The sequence below is a fragment of the Lolium perenne genome, chromosome 2 (genome assembly GCF_019359855.2).
Source record: "Lolium perenne isolate Kyuss_39 chromosome 2, Kyuss_2.0, whole genome shotgun sequence".
Lineage (NCBI taxonomy): Eukaryota > Viridiplantae > Streptophyta > Magnoliopsida > Poales > Poaceae > Lolium > Lolium perenne.
Genome location: NC_067245.2, coordinates 245,778,589 through 245,804,554, shown reverse-complemented (window position 1 = coordinate 245,804,554; position 25,966 = coordinate 245,778,589). Strand labels below are relative to the sequence as shown.

Below are 25,966 nucleotides of genomic sequence, written 5' to 3'. Positions count from 1 at the left end.
TAACCAAACCAAGTACTAACATAGCATGCACATTGTCACCTTCACACTACGAAAGGAGGAATAGATCACATCAATACTATCATAGCAATAGTTAACTTCATAATCTACAAGAGATCACAATCATAGCCTACGCCAAGTACTACACGATGCACACACTGTCACCATTACACCGTGCAGGAGGAATAAACTACTTTAATAACATCACTAGAGTAGCACACAGATAAATTGTGATACAAAACACATTGCAATCATAAAGAGATATAAATAAGCACTTCACTATGCTACTCTGAATTACTCTCTGGCAAGATAACGAACACTAATTCATCATGTAGGCAAACCTTAAAGATGCATTCCCAAGTACTAATGAACACCCCACGCTGTCACTTTGAGCATTCACAGGAGGTACTAACACACCACAATTTCATAGAGACATCCAACTCAAATCATAACTCAGTGAATAAGTATTCTGTGAAATATAGCCTAAGAGACCCACACGGTGCACACACTGTCACCTTTACACACGTGGGACAAGGAGTCTCCGGAGATCACATAAGTAAAATCCACTTGACTAGCATAATGACATCTAGATTACAAGCATCATCATATGAATCTCAATCATGTAAGGCAGCTCATGAGATTATTGTATTGAAGTACATAGGAGAGAGATGAACCACATAGCTACCGGTACAGCCCCGAGCCTCGATGGAGAACTACTCCCTCCTCATGGGAGACAGCAGCGTTGATGAAGATGGTGGTGGTGTTGATGGAGAAGCCTTCCGGGGGAACTTCGCCGTCCCGGCGGCGTGCCGGAACAGAGACTCCTGTCCCCCAGATCTTGGCTTCGCGATGGCGGCGGCTCTGGAAGGTTTTCTCTGGTTTCGTCGAACGTGGTAGGGTTTTCGCGACGGAGACCTTAAATAGGCGGAAGGGCAAGGTCGGTGGAGTCACGAGGGACCCACACGACAGGGCGGCGCGGGCCCTAGCCTGGCCGCGCCGCCTTAGTGTGGCGCCACCTCGTGGCCCCACTTCGTATCTCCTCCGGTCTTCTGGAAGCTTCATGTGAAAATAGGACCCTGGGCGTTGATTTCGTCCAATTCCGAGAATATTTCCTTACTAGGATTTCTGAAACCAAAAACAGCAGAAAACAGGAACTGGCACTTCGGCATCTCGTCAATAGGTTAGTTCCGGAAAACGCATAAATATGACATAAAGTATGCATAAAACATGTAGATATCATCAATAATGTGGCATGGAACATAAGAAATTATCGATACGTCAGAGACGTATCACTAATCATACACAAATAAAGAATACTAACGAGCTCTGAGCAAAATTCAAGTGAAAAAACAAGAGCTAAACGCAGTACTAGAAAACTAGAACACTCGCAGAACAATAACAGCGAAAACTAGAGCGTTCTATGTAATTAAAACGGAGCGGGTCTTTCTCCAAAATAAATGTGTCGGGATCCAACATATGCTACAGCAAACAAAACTAAATTAAACTAAAAACAAAAATAAAGACGCTCCAAGAACAACACATAGCGTATGAAGCAATAAAAATATAGCGCATAGAGAGATGACATGTTGCTTTGTTGATGAAGAGGGGATGCCTTGGGCATCCCCAAGCTTTGACGCTTGTACCTGTTGGATATTTCTTGGGGTGCAGGAGCATCCCCAAGCTTGAGATTTTGTCCATTCTTCATCTCATCACATCGTTCTTCTCTCCCTACACTTGAAAACTTTCTTCATACAAAACTTCACACGATTCTTATTAGCAGCATTAGTACAATCAAAATAAACGGATCCACTTGGGTTCAGTACTAACATATATCAAACATCTATTAAAGCATTAGCTACTGTAGCAACCTTTCAAAAAGCTCTTTGATCAAAAGAACTCAAAAAGAAAGAGATTTAAGAGGCAAATGCAAATAGTGCAGAAATCTGTCAAAATAGAATAGCCGGTAAAGATTGATATTTTTTGAAAATTCTCTGTTGCTTATCTCGAAATGTGGTCAACTAACGAAAGTTAGATTATACCCTGGGTCATATGCATAAAATATGGAAGCTCAAAATTCCTCTCTGGCTATTTTTACGAATTTTTATGGTAACATCATAGAATCTATTTTCGGGACAGCAACTTCTCCAAATCTTACTTTCTTCCTATTACAGGCTATTCTTGGCACAAAAACAAAATAAAAATGATTACGAGAGGTTATTACAGAGGTAATAACTTCCAAGTCTCAACAAAAAAAATTACAGTAAATAAAACATGGGTTATCTCCCAAAAGTGTTTTTCTTTAATGACTTTTAGCTAGGCGCAGAAAAAGAGCGAGCATCAAGTATTATCAAATGAAGAAGCATCGACATCATAATTTATTCTAATAATAGAGTCATAAGGTGACTTATTTTATTTTTCGAGGAAAGTGTTCCATACCTTTCTTGAGTGGGAATTGATATTTAATAATCCCATCGCTCATATCAATAGCAGCACCAACAGTTCTAAGAAACGATCTTCTCAAAATAATTGGACAACAAGCATTGCATTCAATATCCAAAATAACAAAATCAACGGGGACAATGTTATTGTTAACCATAATAAGAATATTATCAACTATCCCCAAAGTTTTCTTCAAGATGAACATCCAAATAACATTGTTCCAACGGTGGCAAATCAAGCATATCATAGATTTTTCTAGGCATAACAGAAATACTTGCACCAAGATCACATAAAGCATTGCAATAAAATCCATATATTTTAATCTTAATGATGGGCTCCTAGCCATCTTCTAACTTTTAGAATAGAGGCTTCACGTTTTCATTTCTCCTCTCTAATTTGCATAAGAGCATATGTAATATGCTTTGTAAAAGTCATATTTATAGCACTAGAATTAAGACTTCTAGCAAGATTTTGTAAGAGCTTAATTACTTCAGAGATATTGCAATAATCAAAATCAAAGTCATTTTTATCAAAGGTGAAAGGACTTTTGTCTCCCATACTCCGAAAAATTTCAGCACACTTATGAGGAATAGTTTCTGTGGTTCTAGGCAATTTTGTAGAAGGAGCGGGAATTTTTCCAACACCATTTATTTTACCATTAATAGTATGAGAGTGTATATTATTTGAAACTTCATTGCTACTGGTGGTGGTAATGGTATAAATTTTAGTTAAATTATTGTTTCTAGCAATTTCATCTTCTCTTTCTCACCTAGCATGCAATTCCGCCAACATCCTAACATTTTCATCAATTCTAGCTTGAATGGTATTAAAAAATTTACTTCCTTTAACATCATGAGGCAACACTTTTAATTTAAGAAAATCAACATCATGAGCAAGGCTATCAACTTTAGAATCAAGAATATCAATTTTACCAAGCTTTTCCTCAACAATTTTATTGAAAACAGTTTGTTTACTAATAAAATCCTTAAGCATGATTTCAAGATTAGAGGGTGTACTCTTATTGTTGTTGTAGGAATTACCATAAGAATTGCCATAAGCATTACCATTATTCGAAGGATATTGCCTATAATTGTTGCTACCAAAATTATTCCTATACGCATTGTTGTTTAAATTGTTGTTTTTAATGAAGTTCACATCAACATGCTCTTCTTGAGCAACCAAAGAAGCTAACGGAATATTATTTGGATCAACATGTGCTTTACCAGTAACAAGCATAGACATAATAGTATCAATTCTATCACTCAAGGAGGAAGTTTCTTCGATAAAATTTACCTTCTTACCTTGTGGAGCTCTCTCGGTGTGTCATTCAGAATAACTTATCATCATATCATAAAGTAATTTAGTTGCAGCCCCCAAAGTAATGGACATAAAGGTACCTCCAGCAGCTGAATTCAGGAGATTTATTGAAAAAATATTAGTCAGTCCATGAGTGGGACAATTCTTTACCAAAGATTTCATTCTTTTCCAAGCTTGAGCAACATGTTCATTATCAAATTGTCTAAATTTCATTATGTCTCTTCTCAAGGATACAATCTTAGGAGGAGGATAATATTTTCCAATAAAAGCAACTTTGCATTTAACCCAAGAATCAATACTATTTCTAGGCAAAGATAGCAACCAATCTTTAGATCTACCTCTCAAAGAGAAAGGAAACAATTTCAGTTTTATAATGTTACCATCTATATCCTTATATTTTTGCATCTCATAAATTTCAATAAAATTATTAAGGTGAGAAGCGGCATCTTCCGTACTAACACCAGAAAATTGCTCTTTCATAACAAGATTTAATCAAGCAGGTTTAATTTCATAGAAAGCTGCTTCAGGAGTAGGTGGAGCAATAGGTGTACAAATAAAATCATTGTTGTTGGTGCTAGTAAAGTCACACAACTTAGTATTTTCAGCGGAACCCACTTTAGCAAAATTAAAACTAAGCAACAGAAATAATAGTAATAATAGAAACCATTTTTTTGTATTTTTGATATAAAGACGATTGTAAAAAGAAACTATTTTTTGTGTTTTTGATATAATGAAGCAAACAAAACAAAATAAAGTAAACTAAGCAAACAATAACAAAGTAAAGAGATTGGAGATGAGAGACTCACCTTGCAGAAATCCTCTTTCTCCCCGGCAACGGCGCCAGAAAATCTTGATGGTGCTCCGGTGATGGCGCCAGACAATCTTGATGAACGTTGTTGTGGAAGCGGTTGGGAAACCCCAAGAGGAAGGTGTGATGAGCACGACAGCAAGTTTTCCCTCAGTACAAAACCAAGGTTTAATCGACCAGTAGGAGAAAGTCATGACTTCTGAAGGTGTTGCTAGCTGACTAGTGGCAGGACGCACTACCGGCGTTAGCAACAACGTGGAACTTGCACACAACACAACCAAAGTACTTTGCTCCAACTTAAAGTGAGGTTGTCAATCTCACCGGTTTACTGAACACAAAGGATTAGACGTATCGAGTGGAAAGAGATGTTTGCAGTAATTAAAAAGAACAGAGCTTTGCAGTAAGTAAAAGAGCAGGATTGGAATGGTTGAATTTATCAGTGTAAAGGAAAAGACTGTGGTCCACAGTTCACTAGAGTTGTCTCTCCATAAAGATAAATAGCATGCTGGGTGAAAAAATTATAGCTGGGCAATTAAAAATTATCGACCATACATGACAAGATGATTACTATGAGATTTGATTGGGCATTACAACATAATACATAGACCGTAATCCAACTGCGTCTATGACTAATAATCCACCTTCCTATTATCGTCCGAACCCCTTTCAGTATTAAGTTGCAACCAACAGATTATCACATTAAGCAATGTGTGTAAAGTAAACAATAGAATTACCCTCGGATAAAATATTGTTGTTTTCTCCCTAATAGCAACCGCACATCTACAATCTTAGAAGTTACTGTCACTCTCCCAGATTAGTAGAGGCATGAACCTACTATCGAGCATAAATACGCTCTCTTGGAGTCACAAGCATCTACTTGGCCAGAGTATCTACTAGCAACAGAGAGCATGCAAGATCACAAATAACATATGACAGGAATATATAATCGACCTCAACATAGTATACAATATTCATCGGATCCTAGCAAACACAACATGTAGGGTTACATAAAGATGATCTTGGTCATGTAGGGCAGCTCACAAGATCTAAACATGAGGCACAAATTGGAGAAGACAACCATCTAGCTACTGCTATGGACCCATATTCTAGGGATGAACTACTCACGCATCACTTCGGAGGCGGGCATGGCGATGTAGATGCCTCCGGCGATGATTTCCCCATCCGGCAGGGTGTGGGAAGAGCTTCAGAACCCCCCGAGATTGGTTCTGCGATGGCGGCCGCGACGGAACTTTTCGTGGATGGAGGCACGGGTATCCAGGGTTTTCTCGAGATCGTGAATAAATAGGCGAAGGAGGCGAGGTCGGTGGCCACCTGGGGGGCCCACACCATCCCTAGGCGCGGGCCACACCCAGGCCGCGCCATGGGGTGGTCTGGCCGCCCTATGGCGCCACTTCGCCCCCCCCCCCCCCCCCTCCGGACTCTGTATTCGTTTCGGTAAAATATTGACTTCGGCTTTTGTTTCGTCCAGTTACGAGAATATTTCCTGTACAACTTTTCTGAAATACAACTTTTCTGAAATACAAAAACAACAGAAAACAGGAAACTGACACTGTGTCATCTTATTAATAGGTTAGTGCCGGAAATCATATAAAAGTGCATCGAAGTGTAAGCAAAACATATATGAATTAGTGTAAAACAAGCATGGAGCATCAAAAATTATAGATACGTTTGAGATGTATCACACGTTTAGGTAATGTGTTAGGAGTGTCATAGCTAAAATTAGATGGCCAGAAGTAGTGCATTTGTTCTGGTATGATTAGGAAGATTGGAGCAGAGAATTTGAAGTTGGAAAAGCAGGTGATATAAAAGTCATGATACAAAGAATAAAGCTGGAGAAGAAGATGCTTGTGAGGGATCACAAGGTAGAGATGAGAGTGGGGGAATAAGGAAATAGGAATAGTCATTTTAGTTGTTGCATGTGCTATGATTTATGTTCTTTTTTATTGATGATAAGGAGCTTTGTATGAATTATGTCTATTTTTTTGTTGATGTAAGCACACAATGGAGTTTGAATAAATGCACCCCTTCTGCATTGTAATGTGTTTAAATGTGTACAACACATAATACCGATATAATGACAGGAAATTCAGTTAATTGCCAATATTTTGACCAAATGCGAACAAGTAGTAACAAGCACACTAAATGTATGTACAAAATAACAGAAAATGACATAAAAATGACAGGCAAATCACTAACATGAAAATAAAATGACTGGAAATGAGAGCAAGTAATCTGCATATATTCAGGAATAGTTGCAAAGTGTTAGTTCGAAAATAGTTTGCATATTGACACATACACACAAACTGACATGAAAATAAAGATTGGACTACATATCAACAACAAATAGTTGCAAAGTGTCAGCTAATGCACATAAGGACCTAGCAACATAGTTGCAAATTGTCAGGATTACATGCATTCCAATAAAACAATGACATTACAGCTCCACTATATGTTCTCATTTGCGGCAGCATTTTCTGAAATAGGGGATTCTTCCTCCTTTGTTATAATTGTTGAATTCAAATCTGGAATTGCAATTTTACCTTGATGGCATCTTTGTAGCTCTTCACCACCAAACAAAAGGTGATGGACACTTCCTGGCACTGTCTTGTATGTTCTCATTCTGGATTTGCACTTTGATGAGCGGATGTGAGGGTCCGGCAGCATCGTGGAAAAATCGACGGTGTGGTCACCACTATCGACGTGATCGAGGTGGAGAAGCGGTGAGAAGTACGCGCGGGAATGGAGGAGTGACCGATGTGAAGTTCATAGGCAAGGAGCAGGCAAGGGTATTTCTGAATATTGCAAAGAAACGGGTACCTTTTCGTCTATTTTCGTTAGCCAGACGTTGCAAGGGCCCCCCTCTGCTGTTTTCGCATAGTTACCATTCCGACCGTGCCTAAGGTGGCGTTCAATTGTCCAATTCCGATTATTTGATGTTTCTACACCCCGAGAGAGACAAGTTGCAACTAGTTGGATGTGTTTGCACATGTTGGACAATTTTGTGTATGTGCAATGTTATTAGCTCAATAATATAGTTCTTGAGTGGCAGTTTTACAAATTTCACAAGTATAGTAACCACAAACCTATTATACATCATATATACCTTAAAAGCAAGAACAAACCCTCACAAACGCTGCTGAGAATACTGGTAAATTGTAATCAGAGAGCGCTGCAGTAGCAGGCTAACAGCCGAGCATTGCCTTGTTTCTGAAGACGAGCCTACTCAGCAAACTCGCACCCCGTTTCTTCTTCTTCTTCATATCATTAGAAAAGGTTATTCGCGGCGACCTCGGAATCAGTAGAGGAATAGCGGCTTGTCTCAAACCAATGTTGCCAGTTTTATGGCCCCTGTCGGCACCTTGCACATGTATAAGGTCCTTCTCAGCTGCAACAGGTACACCTTGTTGTTTCTTCCGTGGCACTTCTTCAGAACTGGGAGAGTTGAAATCGGCAGGTCTGACATCCTCTTCACCAAGAACCATGGGAGCTGACAGAGGTAGGGTACCAGGCTTTTCTTTGCCTGGAGAATCTGCATTTGCCGGGGTTTGTAGAGCCCGCAGTCGTTTGCTTACGTTCGTCATCGTCTCCTGGCACTTGGCAAGTTTCTCGGCTGCTGCAGATATTGACAAAATCTGAAAGAATTTGAAACAACATGGATTCCCATCATTCATAGATAGATGGAAATTGGTCAGCAAAGAATGTATCCACTGGCAAGATAAAAGAGGTAAATCTAGTAGTGCAATAGTGTTGAGTGATTGTGTACCAACAAGTGGATTGCGTGTCATGCAAATGCTTTCTCATCCTTCATTGCTTGATATATAATGAAATTTCAATTCATAAAAATCTCATTACCCACCTGATGGAGACTACAATTAGACATGTTCCGTGATATGTTTTTTCTAAGAATGCTCCAGTAGACAAGGTGTATTGTACATATTGTGCAAATAGACATGTAAATCGTCCAGATTTGCAATGTATTGAACTAAAACCAAAATAAAACAAAGTTTCTGAGAAGGACATTGGATATTACTGTGGTTGGTTGTTTTCCCTCTACTTCAGATGAGTTTTCCACACTCCCATCAGCAGCAATACTGCATCACAAAACAGGTATTACACTATTTTGAATCATTCTAAATAACACCATACAAGTTGAAAATAATAAATACCGATTGATGATTCTCAGTAAGACTTGCCTTTCTGCTCCAAGGGATACTGACTGCCTTTCCTGACAATTGTCATTCATCTCTTGTCTTGCCAACAGTTCTTCATCAATTTTACAAGTGGAAAACTGAATCTGAGAACGATATTCTGGGATGGCACCAGGGTTTTGTCCCTCAGTTGTTCTAGCAAGTTCTTTCTGTAGATCTTGTCGCATTCCTGGATCCATTTCACTATGCATTGCTTGCTTCTCCTGCATGCTTACTGTCCTCACTAATTCAGTTTCATTGCATGTATTCATTATGTAATCCACGTTGTCTAGTCCACCAATACATAAAAAATATTGGCTCACTACCCACTCTAGGGTCAAGCAAACTTCATCAATGAACTTCTGAAGATTAGCCTTTCCATTTAATGCATCACTACAGACATGAAGCAAGTGCTCTAGTTGTGAAGTGAGTTCTGTTTTCTCACGCAAAATCAGTTGAGACCTTGTGACATTGTTTCCAGTGGTTCTTTCAAGCATGCAACTGATCTTTTCAATCATAGTGACCACCATGCTATCTATTTCTGTCTGTTGGTATGAAAAACCCACGGCATCCTTTTCTTTGGCAGAAACCTCACTCCTCAATGCTCGTGTTACGTCATCCAGAATGACATCAAAACTTATTTTATTGGCTTGATGCATATGTATGATCAGTTTCAAAACATCCTGAATCAACTCAGGATACTCAAAGAACCCATCTTCAGAGATTTGATCTCTGCCAACTATTTCTGGTGGAAATATTTTGGAATATGTATCGGATGCATCTGTGCTACACTGATGTGATTCACTTGTAGGCCTTGATTCCATCTCAAGTTTCTCAATTTCGGCGAGATCAACAAGCAGATGCATGTCGGTTACTACAATTCTTCTGCTCTGACTCAGAGATGTTTGTTGCTTCCCAGTTCTCAACTGCTCTGGCTTGGAAACTATAGGACTGGCAAACTGATCAGAATTGTTGCTCTGTTCCAAGTCATGATCACTCCACAACTCCTTGAGTTGCCTTTGCACTACTAACACCTTGCATGCCTCGTCTGCATACTGCAACTGCGCAGACTGGATACCCCTCTCCTTCGTGGCTAATAACTGCCTGAGATGCTTGTTTTCATCATCCATCTCCTGCAACTTGACAAGGTAACCTTCAGACACAGAATGCCTCCGAGTTGCTGCTCTCAGTGATGGCTGCACTGTTGTACTTGTGCGTGTCCTTCTCGTTCCATTTTCAGCAGAACTGGTACTACCCCGTTGCTCGACCTCGTCTTTCATCTTCACCAACGCTGCAGGACTGGGCAACCTCTTCTGGACCATAGTCCTCAGCCTCCGACATTCAGCCTCCAATGTAATGATCTTGTGAGCGCTTTCCCGCTGCTGCTTCTGAGCAGCATCAATTGACTGGAGGTCATACCCCCTCTCCTTGTTCCGAATCTCGAGTTCCTTCTGCGCCATGCGCACCTCATACTGAAGGGACGCGCACTGTTTCTGCATAAATTCAAGCTTGGCTGTTGCTTCAGTTAGCCTCTGTTGTGAATGCGCTTTGGACTCATTCAGTTCTGTGATGAACTTGTCCTTTGAGTTGACAGTGTTCTGAAGATTGTAATTTTCAGTGGCAGCCTTCGCAAACCGCTTATTTGCAGCTTCTAATTTGTGCAGTAAATCCCGTGATTTCGTCTGCTCTGAGGAGATCTTGTTAGCTGCTTCGATGATGAGGCACTGGTTCTCTTCGCGGACAAGATGCTGCTCCGTGCAGGACCTCAAAGCATCCTCCATTTCAGTCATTTCCCTCCCAGAAATTGTTTCGTCTATATAGTGTTATGAAGGCCCTTCTGAAATAATCATGATTTCAAAATCTTATGTTATATTTTCGCAAAAAAAAAAACTTGTGTTATTATTTATAGAAATATATGCAGTGGAGAAACCCACAGTTCAGCTTCAAAAAAAAATGTTACGCTATTGTGAGCTAATAACAATTTGTTCAATGAAACATAATAAGCAATTGTACATAGTTTACATAGCTTCAGCTGAATTTTTCAGAATGATTATGAGTAACTACCGTAGCACTGAACAGTATTCCAAAAATAATAAACCATTTGGCCTGATGCAGACTGCAACGTGTTATGACTTTTGAGATTACCAGACTAATTCAAACTGACTAGTACTGCACTGTAGTTCATATAATAAAATTTGCACTTACGATTTTTGGCTAGTAATCAGTAAACACTTTATTTTAGAAACCTCGCAGAAATTCTAGAGGTCCAAGCCCACCGTCCCAAATGCAATTTGACAAGATCCGTACTTGAGTACTTCCACATCGATTATATCCTAGTGTTGAACTTGGATAATGGAGGTAGAGGTGAGTAAGTCAGTGTGGGCGCGCGGCTTACCGGAGAGCGTGATTGAAGTCTCCTTCCCCCCAGGTCAAAAAAAAAAAGGTCTCCTTCCCCCACGCCCCATTGCCGCCGCCAATTACCACACTCTGCCGTGCGGCATCCAAAACTGCATGCTCGTACCTCCGCCATCCCCGGCCCCGGTGGCGGCATGACTGTCCCGTGCGCCTTCAGCCGCCAAAAGACGCGGCCGTATGGCCTTCGCGTGCTGAGTTGAGAAGTTGCGCTCTTTTTTGTTTTGTTTTTTAGAGGGGAGAAGTTGCGCTCGTATGGGAAGTGCAATACAGGCATTGGGAGTTTAGACGACGGTTTGGCCCAAGTTCAACCCGACGAGGACGTTTTCGTCGATCCAAAAACAAGGACGTCCAGTAGTTAGGGCATCTCCAGCGGCCCGAGCACCGTTTGCATCCGCAGGACCAAAAAATGCGTCTGGTACCACCTTTAGCGGGCGACGCAAAGTGACTGGGCCGTCCGCGGCGACGCAAACCTGGTCTAAATTTCGTGTCCGCTCGCGTCTGGCGGACGTTTCGTCTGGCCCGCCTGGCAGCGACCCTGCGTCGATGCGTGTTCTCAGGCGCGCCAGCAACTGGCGCCGAGGCGTCGCTTCGGCAGTCTGCGCCACGTTAATGGCGATGCCTCGGCTGCCAAGCGGCCGCCGCCCACCACCGCCAATGCGTCCTGCAGCGTCTCCTGCCTCCGGCCTATATAAAGAGGACGCGCATTCTTCCTGCGAAGCAAACCCTAGCCGCCACAAGCTCCACCGTAGCGGCGCCTAGCTCTTCCTGCGACGCAGCCAGGCCCGTGATGAAGTCCATGGCGGGTCCTAGTGGCCTGCGAGGCGGTCGAGGCCACGGGCCTAGGCGCCCCCGGGGCCGTGCATTTTCCAGTTTGGGTGACTGAGTGTGCCCTCGAGTGTTCTTCCTTGGCAGCGAACATACGCAAATTAACACAACTGGTTTTCTATTTTTACAATGTTTTATTTGTGTCAACCATAAACCATGTTCCTAATTATGTATTAATTATGTATTAGTTTGTGTAAAACCATGTTCCAATATGTAATGTTTAAAACTATGTTTAAATGGAGAAGAGGAAAAAAAAACAAGTAGAAAGGAAAAATGTGTCGCCCCGCTGGAGCCACCCCCAGACCCCAGACGCAAACGGACGCACGGACAAAAACGGTCATTTTCGCGTTCGTGGGGCGACGCAAACGGAAGCTCGCGGATAAATAAATGCGTCGTCCCGTTGGAGATGCCCTTACTAAAAAAAGCCCTCAACAAAAAAATATTGTATAGTTTTTTTTTTGAAATGAAAAATACTGTATAGTTCTGTGGCCCACAAACATGGAGAAACTTTGGAGCCTCCTATGCAAGTGTAAATGGGCTGGCAACCTGTTAAACTACTGCTCGTAACTTTATTTTCTTTTAACAAAAAATCATGCTTAGTACAAATAATAAATGGAGCATGTGAAAAAGGATTGAAACATGTTTCATGTCTACAAGAAAATGTGTATGTATGTCATGTAAAATGTATACAAGTTATAAAAATTGTTTCAATCAAAAAATTACGGGATTACTTTTTGAAATATGTTTTGGCTTATGTGGGAAACGATCCTGTATGCCAATAGAAAATTCATCTAAGTAAAGAAAAACCCACTGCTTCTAAAAATTATTTGACATATATAGATGCTTGAGAGGGAATTAATTATGTTCAATTTTATTGGTTTTCCAAAAGAATGGATAGAAAACAAAATATAAAGGCCCACGAATAAAAAAATTAATATAAGTACATATAATAAGTAGAAAACCTACCAAGAAAATTGACAATGGAAAATTATTATAAAATAAATATAAATAGTAGGTAAATTGATAAAATAAAAGAGAAAGGAAATAACGAAAAACAAACTACGGGCACAAAACAATAAAATACCAAACAAAAATTCTACTAGGTTGTTGGTCCGCCAGGAGGGGTGTGAGTGTCCTTCCCCTCTGCGTAAGATTGGGAGTCTCGCACAAAAAGCACGGGTCTCTTTGGATGAAATGAGCCTTCGTCGGAATTTTGGGGAATGCTATTCCTTAGGAAAATTTCCTATAGAACCTATTTGATTTGTGTGCTTAGAGACCACTGAAAATTTTCCTATAGGCCATATTGCATATGGAAATTTCCCATGGGTTTAACCTCATGGAATTTTCCTTTATTTCAATGATAACCATGCCATGTACTTATTCCACAAATTCATGTGTTTTACTTGCGGAGCAATCAACAACTTATACTGTGTGGGATTTAGGATGGCATGACCCCAATCCTAGGGCCTCTTTGGTTCAAAGGAAGTTCGGAGTGGTATTTGGGGATTGTATTCGTTAGTATTTTTTCTAGGGTTTGTTTTGCTTGTAGGATTAAAAAACATGTGATTTTTTTCCTCCGGACAACTTTGCATGCTACATAGGAAAAAAAAACTCCGGTCTAACCCCATTGAAATTTTCATGTGCTTTCATTAACAAGTATCGCTTGCATATATTTATTGTACCAAATTTCTTCCTTTTGTTTCTTGTGGTGCAGCCAAACAGTTTCTATTACATTTTCACGTTTTTCAAGATTATTGTAGGATAAAAAAAATATGTCATGAAATTGCAAGGTTACGTTTTCCTTATTCTTGGTTTTTTTTATAAAATCCTACGAACCAAAAGGCCCTACATTTTTCATATTCATGTATTTTAGAAATTATGTGAACCAAAAAGTACTACTGTGAAATATGAGCAATCGTGCCAATTACAGTATAGAAAAAAATTACTTTCGTTTATTGCAAGACACGAATCTTCAAAATAAAATTATTTAAGAGAATTATGAATTGTGTGCATTTCACATAACAATAAAATTTAACTTCGTGTTGCGAAAGTTGTCCTGCAAACTTAAATCCAATTTTTAACGGCCGGTTTACACCTCCTGACTTTCCAATGGATGTGTACACATCCATAGATGTGAAGAGTACGGCAAGACAAAAAGTAGATTTGGTATTTTTTGAATAGTTAGTTCGTATAATTTCATCCGGAAAAGGATTAATCTTGCGAGAAGCAAAAAAAAAAAGCAAAGGAAATTATTTGTCTTTTGTATTTGCCGAACAAAAACACTAGTAGTTATTTTTTTTTCATTGATTCTAAAAGGTTCTCATTTCACAACAATAACTTTGCAGTACTTTCATGTCTTTTGAAAACCTTGGAGTACTTCATGCTTTTTGAGAACTTTGGAATGCAAAGATGCATGACTGTACATATGTAGCTGGCTTTGAAGCTCCGATTCCTAGGGACTAGCCTTGATATTGGCAATCCACTTGTTTGCAGAGATGCCGCATAAAGAGTTCAGGGACAGCACTCGATTCCGAGCAAGAACCAATGGAACAGGAAAGAATCTAGCAATTGCATATGAAGGCGAACAGATATCATACAAGTGATGTACCTTCTGACTTTCTTGGATCCAGCAACGTGCGCTATGCCGTGGCGAAGGAAAACGTCGCGGCAGCTTCAAGGGACTCCACCTCGTCGACCACCAGCTGAGAAAAGCTGCTAGCGCCTAGTCTGTTTTTGCCATCAATTGCCCAGCTTGGTTGCCTGGTTGGTGCACTAGTGGAAAACGGGGCAATAGGCCCGGTCCATTTGGACCTTTAGACCCGGTTCCCGAACCGGGACCAACTAGGCGGGACTAAAGGGGGTACCCTTTAGTCCCGGTTCAAAGATAAACCGGGCCTAAAGGCCTCGACACGTGGTGCGGCCAGGGAGCTCGCGGTGGAAGGGCTTTGGTCCCGGTTCGTGGTACGAACCGGGCCTATGTTTCTCTGACGCGGCAGAATTGCTATTTCTCTGCCGCGGCACAGATTTGGCTGTACCAGCGTTTCTCTGCCGCGGCGGAGAAAGCGATCTGTTTCCCTTGCCGCGGCAGAGTTTCAGCAATGCATATATATATCATTCAAGAAACCACAAAAAATCGTCATGAATATATATAGACATCGTCAACAGTACACGACATAGTCAACACAGTACACGTAATGCATGCATATTTACAATACAACTTTTCCTGAACGAATATCGTCCAACGTCACGATCTTCCGATAGTGCTCTCCACCTGGGGTAAGGACCTCGGTAATAAAGAATCCCGCGATTTCCTCTTGAATTGCTTTTATTTGATCCGCTGTTATGAGAGTGTCCCGCAGGCGTGTCATCTATATTTAAAAAAGGAGATCAATATATGAATGGAACTCAATACAATAGATGGTACTAATTAAGATTAATTGTGAAAATTTGTTATCGTACACGAGTGTGGTGTATTTGGGGATCCCCACCCTTGGGACAGGACATGTCACGCATGAAGGTGCAGACGTAGTATCCACATAAGTTATTCCCTTTTTCCTGCCTCATACACTTTACGAAAAAATAGTTCGATCAAACTAATAATCAAGCATCGTATTGAAAGTAAATATCATATATAAAGTTTCACGGACATAGCTATATATATAGTACTACTTACAGGGTAATCTCTAAAATGTAAAGCTCCGGTTTCCATTCACCGAGAACAGTATTAATGAACCGTTTCCAAGCCCTGCCCGGCAAAAAATAATGAGTAAATGAGTAATTGATTAGTTGATGATATCTTCGAATTAGAGCAGATGAAGATGCCAATACGAAATTGATTGAAACTACCTCTGGAGGATGGCAGCCATGTCCGCCCATTCCGCATATTCTTTACGTTTCGAGTCCATGACGTTTACGACTCCAAGGTGAAGATCAATGATTAGGAGAATAAAATGGAAACTGCACAAGCATAGCTCAATGATTACGAGAATAAAGTGGAAGGTGCACAAGCATAATGTATGTTATATATAACACTCACTTGAAGTTGTAGGGAAAGAATATATCCTCTTTATGCGCTTGCTTCTCTAAAAACATTACGATGTTGTCCTCTGTGTCCTTGGCGAAGTCTCGACCCGTAACTTCATGAACTGTGTTTGGGTCTATGAACCCCAGCGGTAGGAGCTTGCCTCTTTTGTATTCCAGCTTCTTCATTACTGCATAATTAAATGTATAGCGTACACAAAGAATATAATGAGGATAATTGTTAGTGCAAATGAATGAGCTACAAACTTAATTACACAAATAAATCACTTACAAGCAGTAGCAACTGATGACAGCTTTGTCGAGGGCGTCTTGATTGAATAACTGAAACAGTTCTTCTACGTCAATGTTTATCTCGTCTTCCCCCCGGAAGTAATGCTCATCTCTAAGATACACCGTGAGGTAGCGATCACCTCTTCGACAGGCTTTCAGGTACCAATCATGCAACCTTCGCATCTGAGTCCCTAGACGCGCGAGCTCGCTGTGTTTGACGAGATCAGATCCGTATCTATACTTGTTTACCATTTGAGCCGTTGGATAGTAATCTTCGTACTCAGCGATGCTCCCCGAGCTCTAGCCGCCCGTTCGATCATCGATGCCGTCTCTGGATCATGATATGGCTCCACGATGAAGTGGGGTGCGGCCTGAATGTCCTTCTTTGTCCAAGCTGGGCGACTTTTTTTGCTTCTTTCATCGCTTTAGAGGACTGTCCAAGAGAGCGGTCATAATCAGCTCTCAGCTCAGGTCTCTTCATTCTCGTCTCGGCAAAGTGCTTCAGCATGCTGCGGTGGAATAAACATCTTCTTCGGCGCGATTTGCAAGAAACGCCTTTTGCTCTTCGATCTGCTCATGTGGCAACAACTCTGGAGTCTGTTCCCTCATTGGAGTTGATGATCTCTTCGGAGCCGTAGGAGGTGCCGCGGACCGCTTCCTCTTTTGCTTAGGTGGAAGCGGCGGAGTCTCTGACGAGGAGGAGGAGGCGGCGGAGTATTTTCACGCGGAGGAGACTGGTCATGGATAGGGGAATCATCATCGCGCAGAGGAGAATCATCACGCGGAGGAGACCGAGGTGGCGGAGGAGGCGGAGGTGGCACTGCTTGTTGGCTTCTCACCGGAAACACAATGTTCTCCTTCCGCCATTGCACGGTGGTTCTACGGGCTTCTCCCGGTTCTTTGATTTCCCCATCTTCACCTGCAGGGTGCTCAAGCACCAACCCCTCATACTCTCTCAACACTTCATCCACCATCACAACAAGAAAGTCGTCTTGGACCGGACGGCAATGGTAAGACCTTGTAGGTAAGAGGATGCCGACCGCCGCCTTGAAGGATAGGTTGAAAACTTTAACATGCAGCTCACAAGGACGGCTCTCAGTGAGATCATCCACGGGGGGGTAGCGAGGAGGCTCGACCACCTGGTCATCATCATCATCATTATCCACCTGCTGAGAGGAAGCCACGCCTGCTTTTCCGGTGTGGTTGAGATTGCAGCGGGCGATGGCATTGAGCAAAGCGGGATCTACACCGCCCCCGAGCCATCCGAGATGTAAGTACTTGGGTTACCATGGTTAATTGGGCTTGCATGGTGCTCATACCCTCCTCGAAGTTAGCCCGGCGGTCTGTTTCCCTTGCCTTCCTCCTCTCATGGCTTTTATCAGGAAATCTCTTCCTTTCCGCAGGAAAGCCATACTTCCACGGAACGGAGCCTGCTGTGCCTCGTGTTCGTCCGCCGTGTTCTTTGTTCCCAAGGGCGCGTGTCAGCTCATCGTTCTCTCTTTCGGGCTGGAACAACCCCGCCTCCACGTCCCTATGTGCCTTTTCCAGGGCATCAATGGGAACCTTCAGATGAGCTTTCTTATAGATGCACTTCCCTGTTTCGGATCCAACGTTCCCCCAATCCCGTAGAACCACTCCTTGCACCGTTCGATCCACCCGTGTGTCCCTAATCTGATCCCTTTCTTGGTCGAGTTCCGCCTCAATTGCCTCCCACTTAGGACGGTTAGCCACCGTATCCACCTGGACCCGAGAATTTGGTGATATAGCTTCAACGCAGCATTTGCCTTATTTATTTCCGACCTTCTCAAAAATTCTTCGACTCCGTGCTTTGTACTTCACGATTCGTCCCAGTGACTTTTTACCTTCTCACTGTCCGGAGTCTTCTTTAACTTGATAAGGCGGCGCAATCTTTTCTTGTGGCTCTTGAATAGTTCGGCCATCTTCTTCTTGCCAAACTCGCGGAGGGCCTGCTCCATCTTGGCCTTCTCAGCGTCACCCCCCTCTTCGGGTACTATGTTGAAATGTGCCATGAGCTTGTTCATAATGCTGTTTTTGGCTACATCATCGATATAAAGACCTTGAGCTTCTTCCTCTGCAGACAGCACTAGTCCCTTCGGCTTGTGCCATTCTCGAACGGTGATCGGGACGTGGTCCCTAACAAGCACTCCGCATTGAGCTATAAATGCCTTTGCACCTTTCTCTGGAGCAATCGGTTTACCATCCTTGTCGATGTGGGTGATGTCGTGCCTAACACCGTCATCCAACTTTTTGGCCGGGCCTCGCTTCCTCGACTTTACAGAAGAAGTGCTCGATCCGGAGGGCTAAAAAAGAAATAGTTCATAGTCAGTACAATTTCATTAGTTAATGCATCTAGTCGATCAACAGCGGCTTAATTAATTTATATACCTCGGTGATAACTACAGTTCGGGAGCCATTATGATGATCTTGTTCCTCACCGGCGCCACTAGGATCTTCTTCCTCAATATCCTCCGCTCCCTCACCGGAGTCATTCAAATAAGTTGCGGTGACATCGTCACCGCCATCATCTGGAATAACGTCGTCGTCGCGATCATCCAGAGTACCGTTTGCTATGAGTTCCTCCATGAAATTTTCTTGAATTTCATCTCTCTCCATGCTTTCTACAACGACCTGCAAGCTATACATAGGAACCATCATATGATCAAATTAAGGATAATGCAGAAAACTGAAAATGGAGTTACATATGTGTAGTTCTTAACTAAGGATCGATAATATAGTGCTGAAAGCAGATACTGCAGTTACATGCATACATAGATCGGGTTCATGTTTATTTAACCCTAATACATATCAATCACTACTACAACCACTCAACCGCGCAGACCGGGTCCTAGAGGGCGCCGACCGGGTCCTGAGCCGCGCTGGGTGTGCCCCCAAAGCCACGGAACAACAACGGGAGCATAGCTAACATGAGATCCTCGCATAACGCTCCATCCGGTCCTATACATGTTGTCTAACGCGTACATGTAACGGCGAACGTGCTGGTCCTCCGCTTCAATGCGCTGAGCTACCTCCTCCGGCGGGGCCGGCTCCCTCTGAAACGACCGTGGCCCATAAGACCTCCACCAAAGAATATCCGGGTCGACAACGGGACCGGATTCCGCACCAAGGTGCGCGACCCGGAAGCTAAGACCTCCCAGTGCCACCCCGGCGGAGCCCAGTCCCGGACCTCCCCCATCTGCTCCATCTCCTCGGTGAGAGTCGGACCACGGCCCGCCGGCTGTCGCTGTCGCGGCGGCATCGTAGCTACGAAAACAAATCATATATGTACTAATATAAATAAAAAACATGATCTTGTGCTAAATAAAAAACTTCACTACTTTTGTACTAACGCCGCGTTCCACGACCCCGGATCGATCGATCCGGATCGGTCGGGAACGGCGAGCTGGGAGCGGTAGCGGGAATTGAATGACCCCTGTTATGGGTGCGTCGGGCGCGCGCCGGCAAGACGGCACCGCCACGGACTCGGCGCTCCTCCTCGCTCGCTCTTTCTCTATTTCGCGACCCTAAGTCTATGTCGCGGCGGCATCGCTACGGACTCGGCACCGCCACGGTCTAAGTTGTCGGCGCGCGCGGGGGGCGGCGCCGACACAAATGAATCTATTTTGTAACTTAATTTTCTAACTTTTTTCTAACTAATTTTACTAACTTTTTTCTAACTAATTTTACTAACACTAACTAACTAATTTTCTAACTTTTCTCTAACTAATTTTACTAACACTAATTTTTCTAACACACTAACTAATTTTACTAACACACTAACACATTAACTAATAATTTTACTAACACACTAATTTTACTAACACACTAACTAATTTTACTAACACACTAATTTTAACTAAATTTTCACTAAAACTAACTACACTATTTATTTTTTTGCGGGGTAAAACTAACTACACTATAAACAAAAAAATAAAAAAAAAAAAAAAAAAAAACGGAATCGAGGAGGCTTACCGGCGGAGGAAAGGGAAGGCGGTGGCGGCAGCGGGGTCGGCGGCGGCGATGGCGGCGGACGCGAGAGAGGCGGAGGCGGGCACGGCGAGGCGGGCGCGGCGGAGAAGCGGGCGCGGTGGCGGCGGACGGCGAGGAAGGAGTGGCGGAGGCGGCGGCCGACGTGCGCGGCGGAGAGCGGAGGCGGGCGCGGCGGGAGGGCGGCGATAAGCGCAGCGGCGGAGGCGGCGCGGCGGAGAAGCGCGCGCGGGAGGCGGCGGCGATGGCGCGCGGCGGCGGCGCGGCGGCAGCGGCGTGGGCGCGCGGCGGTTGGGCAGCTTTGGCGGCGCTCAACGCTTCGTCTCCGCGGGATTGATCGCCGCGGAGACGAAGTCCTTTCTTTTATACTCCCCCCTTTGGACCAGTGCGTTTTACAAACCGGGTCCAAAGACCCTTTGGACCCGGTTTGTAAAACAAACCGGGACTAAAAACCTTTTTTTGCTGCGTTTTTACGCTGCGGCACAAAAAAGGCCTTTAGTCCCCGGTTTTTAATACAAACCGGGTCCAAAGGCTAATTTTTAAAAAATTTCATTCCCGCCTTATTTCAAATGAAAAAAAGCCACCGCACCGCCCACCGCCTGGCCACCACCGTCACCGCCGTGTAGTGGCCATGTGTCACCACCGCCACCGCTGCCCACCACCGCCACCGCCGTGTATCGGCCACCGTCGGCACCGCCGTGTCGCCCACCACCGCCACCGCCACCGCACGGCCACCACCGTCACCGCCGTGTAGTGGCCACTATCGCCACCGCCTGCCCACCACCGCCACCGCCGTGTCTTGGCCACCGTCGGCACCGCCGTGTATCGCCCACCACCGCCACCGCCACCGCACAGCCACCACCGTCACCGCCGTGTAGTGGCTGCCTTGTGTCACCGCTGCCCACCACCGCCACCGCGCCGGTGTCTTGGCCACCGTCGGCACCGCCGTGTACTGCCCACCACCGCCACCGCCACCGCCTGGCCACCACCGTCACCGCCGTGTAGTGGCCATCGTCGCCACCGCCTGCCCACCACCGCCACCGCCGTGTATGCGCCACCGTCGGCACCGCCGTGTACTGCCCACCACCGCCACCGCCACCGCACGGCCACCACCGTCACCGCCGTGTAGTGGCCACTGTCGCCACCGCCTGCCCACCACCGCCACCGCCGTGTATCCACCGTCGGCACCGCCGTGTACTGCCCCACCACCGCCACCGCCACCGCACGGCCACCACCGTCACCGCCATGTACGGGCCACCGCCGTGTATCGCCCACCACCGCCACCGCCGTGTCTTGCCACCGTCGGCACCGCCGTGTACTGCCCACCACCGCCACCGCCACCGCACAGCCACCACCGTCACCGCCGTGTAGTGGCCACTGTCATCCACCGCCTGCCCACCACCGCCACCGCCGTGTGCGGCCACCGTCGGCACCGCCGTGTACTGCCCACCACCGCCACCGCCACCGCCTGGCCACCACCGTCACCGCCATGTACGGGCCACCGCCGTGTACTGCCCACCACCGCCACCGCCACCGCCACACGTGTCCCTTCCACGTGCCTCGCCCCGCCGCTTCCACGTGCCTCGCCCCGCCGCCACCGCCGTGCGACGTGTAGATCCCGCTTCCACGTGCCACGCCCGCCGCTTCCCGCGCCACCTGTCGCCGCCGCTTCCACGTGCCACGCCCGCCGCTTCCCGCGCCACCTGTCGCCAAAATTGCCGCGTCGCTGTGCTATAAAGCGCCGCGTGCGCGCGCGGAACCACACGTCGCCGTCGCCTCCGTTCATTCGTCGCCGGGATGCCGCCGCGCCGTCGCGGCTCGTCCGGTTTCCGTGGCGTCCGAGCGCGGCGAACGGTAGGTTCTACGCCGAGATGCGTGCCGGTGGCTTCCGGCTCACCCTCGGCACGTACAACACCCCCGGAGAGGCTGGCGCGGCGCGCTACAACGGCCGCATGGCGATTTCGGCGGCCACGGTGCGACATGAACTTCCCAGACGTCGAATCGCTAGAGGAGGCGGAGTTCTCGCGCCGACGCCGTGCCTCGTCGACGACGAGGACCGTCGCCGCCACCGCCAGTGCAGCGCGCGGATCGCAATCGCCGAGCACGACGAGGAGTTGATGCGCCGGTGGAGGCGCAGTTCCCCAACGACGTCGACAACACCGCCGCGTTCTTCGCTGACCTCCGGCACAACGCAGGTCCAACAGCGCCATCGTCGGGCCATCGCCGTGTTCGAGCTCGATAACCCGAATACAACTTGGGCCGACAACGACCCTCGGTGGGACGACATTTGGACCGAGACAACCTCCGACGACGAGTAGATCGACTAGACTAGTTGTTTATCTATTTTATTGTATTTTCAATAAAGTCGTTGTGGCGTACGCCGATGATGAGAAAAGTTTCCCGCCAGATTACATGTGGAATTAAAGTACGAACTCAACTGAAAATTAATTAAGATACATGGCCAGATAGTACTCGTGCCTAGCCCTATAGTACTCGTGCCTAGCTCAACTGAAAATTAATTAAGATACATGGCCAGATTCGACTGTTCGAGTCATTCAGTCATACTCGTGCCTAGCCCTATAGTACTCGCCACTGTAGTCGTCGTAGTCGCCGTCATCATCGTCGCTGGCATCGGGGTCGCGGTAGTCAAACCTCGGCGGGAGAGCACGCGTGGGCTGGGACTGAGGGTAGCGCAGGCGGGGGCCACGGTGGGCCATGACGCCCTGGAGAGTTCGGTCGCGCCACCACAGCCGACGGCCGGCCTCGTTGAAGTTCGAAGGAGGCGGGCCGCCCTCCTCGTGCCTGGCGAGCGCCCTCTCACGCCGATTGATGAAGAAGCTCTCCCAAGTCGGGCTGTAGTCGGGATGCCACTGGGGATTCCTCCGCTGCTCTGGCGTGAGCTCGAAGTAGTAGTGGTTCGTGATGGCCATCTCGCGCGCCACACCTAGAGGGACAGGAGGGACCGGTACCCCTCCGACGCTCAGCAACCAGCCGGTAGGGACGCGGTAGCCCGGCGGGCAGGGGTAGTTCGACGCGCAAAGCGCCTCCGCCTCCCGGAGGGTTAGAGATACGATGGAAGCCATGTGACCTGGTGATGAGGTTTGCAGATATGAGTCTAGATGTGATATGTAAATGGAGGCCAAGCCAACATATATATAGTGAAAAAATGGCGGGAGGACGGAGGCGGGAAGCAGTGGAAAGCGCGGGAAGAAAAATAGGCGGGAACGCAGTGGCGCCAAAAACTGTCGGTGGGATAAGGATAAAGTCAACACAGAATTCAATGACCTCCTCTGTTCCATAGCCCTTGGAGATGCTTCCTTCTGGCCTAGCACGGTTATGAACATATTTCTTCAAGACTCCCATGAACCTCTCGAAGGGGAACATATTGTGTAGAAACACAGGACCGAGAATGGAAATCTCATCGACCAGGTGAACGAGGAGATGTGTCATAATATTGAAGAAGGATGGTGGGAACACCAGCTCAAAACTAACGAGACATTGGACCACATCATTCTGCAACCTCGGTAGAATTTCTGGATTTATTACCTTCTGAGAAATTGCATTGAGGAATGCACATAGCTTCACAATGGGCAGTCGAACATTTTCCGGTAGAAGCCCCCTCAATGCAATCGGAAGCAACTGTGTCATTATCACGTGACAGTCATGAGACTTCAAGTTCTGGAATGTTTTCTTCTCCATATTTATTATTCCCTTTATATTGGAGGAGAAGCCAGACGGGACCTTGATACTGCTAAGACATTCAAAAAATATTTCCTTCTCTGCTTTTGTAAGAGCGTAGCTGGATAAATGACGTCCTTTAACTCTCTCATGCAGCTTTTTGGGGTCTTTCCAACGTTGCTGGTCCTCCCGTGCTTCTGGTGTATCTTTTGTCTTCCCGTACACACCCAGAAAGCCTAGCAGGTTCACGCAAAGATTCTTCGTCACGTGCATCACATCGATTGAAGAGCGGACCTCTAAGACTTCCCAATAGGGTAGATCCCAAAATATAGATTTCTTCTTCCACATGGGCGCGTGTCCGGCATCGTCATTCGGAACAGACCGTCCGCCAGGACCCTTTCCAAATATTACATCTAGATCCTTGACCATACCAAATATATCAACACCATCACGATGGGGAGGCTTCCTCCGGTGATCAGCCTCACCGTTGTAATGCTTGCCTTTCTTTCTTACGGGATGGGTAAGCCTAAGAAATCGACGATGCCCCAGGTACACGACCTTCTGACCTTTTTCCAAATAATCACCTTCGAGCTCATGTAAACAGTGTGTGCATGCATTGTATCCCTTGTTTGACTGTCCTGAAATGTTACCAAGAGCAGGCCAGTCATTGATGGTTACGAAAGCATCGCTCTTAGGTCAAATTCCTCCTGCTTGTGCTCGTCCCACACACGTACACCTGCTAGGGACCACAGCTGTAGAAGTTCTTCGACTAATGGCTTCAGGTACACATCAATGTTGTTCCCGGGTTGCTTCGGGCCTTGTATGAGCACTGGCATCATAATGAACTTCCGCTTCATGCACAACCAAGGAGGAAGGTTATATATACAAAGAGTCACGAGGCCGGGTGCTATGGCTGCGGCTCTCTGCTCTCCAAAAGGATTCATGCCATCTCGTACCGAGACCAAACCGTAAGTTCCTTGCATCCTGTGCAAAGTTTGGGAACTCTCTATCGATTTTTCTCCATTGGGAGCCATCAGCCAGGTGCCTCAACATCACGTCTTTCTTACGGTCTTCTTTGTGCCATCGCAACAACCTAGCATGCTCTTTATTTACTGAACAAGCGTTTCAGCCGTGGTATTATATGAGCATACCACATTACATTGGCATGAACCCTCTTCCTTGGGCGCTCGCCCTCAACATCACCAGGGTCATCTCGTCTGATCTTATACCGCAATGCAGTGCACACCGGACATGCATCCAAATTCTCGTACTCATCGCGGTAGAGGATGCAGTCATTAATGCATGCATGTATCTTTTGCACATCTAATCCTAGAGGGCAGACAATCTTCTTCGCTTCGTACGTACTGGCGGGCAATTCGTTACCCCTTGGAAGCTTCCTCTTAATTATTGTCAGCAACTTTCCAAATCCTGAGTCAGTGACACCGTTCTCTGCCTTCCATTGCAACAATTCCGGTGTCAGCCCTAGCTTTTTATGGCCATCTTCGCAAGTTGGGTATAACAATTTGTTGTGATCTTCTATCATCTTGTCGAAGGCAACCTTTCCTTTTCAGTTTCACATTCTCTCCTTGCATCAGCAATGGCCCGGCCAAGATCATCATCAGCAGGCTCATCTGGTGCCTCTTGATCTTCTACTTCATTGTCTTCATTGCCTTCTGCAGTATCGTCGGATTCGGGGCAATTGGGATAACCGGCATCCTCCTCTTCCTCTTCGTCATTGTCTTCCATCATAACCCCTCTTTCTCCGTGCTTGGTCCAACAATAGTAATGGACATGAAACCGGATCGCAGAAGGTGGCTGTGAATGAGACTCGAGCGAGCGTAATTTACGGTATTCTTGCAGTCCACACATGGACAATACATGAAGCCACCATGTTTGTTTGCCTCCGCCACGGCCATAAAATTATCCAGGCCCGCAGTGAACTCGTCAAACCGTCGGTCAATGT

General features: G+C 45.6%; 1 protein-coding gene across 1 annotated transcript; it reads right to left on the bottom strand.

Moving 5' to 3' along the window:
- Positions 1 to 7,764: 7,764 nt before the first annotated feature.
- LOC127329271 (filament-like plant protein 7) lies at positions 7,765 to 10,559 on the bottom strand. The gene is made up of 3 exons (XM_051355802.1): positions 8,776 to 10,559; positions 8,613 to 8,673; positions 7,765 to 8,214 (listed from the first exon to the last, which is right to left on the bottom strand). Exons 1-3 carry the CDS (start codon positions 10,557 to 10,559, stop codon positions 7,765 to 7,767), a joined length of 2,295 nt encoding a protein of 764 aa, XP_051211762.1.
- Between the last annotated feature and the right edge of the window lie 15,407 nt (positions 10,560 to 25,966).

Coding starts and splice junctions, on each gene's coding strand:
- LOC127329271 (XM_051355802.1), bottom strand. CDS start 10,559: ATGACTGAAATGGAGGATGCTTTGAGGTCCTGCACGGAGCAGCATCTT. Junction 8,674..8,775: donor GTATCCCTTGGAGCAGAAAG/GCAAGTCTTACT, acceptor TTTGTGATGCAG/TATTGCTGCTGATGGGAGTG. Junction 8,215..8,612: donor AGGGAAAACAACCAACCACA/GTAATATCCAAT, acceptor AAATTCTTTCAG/ATTTTGTCAATATCTGCAGC.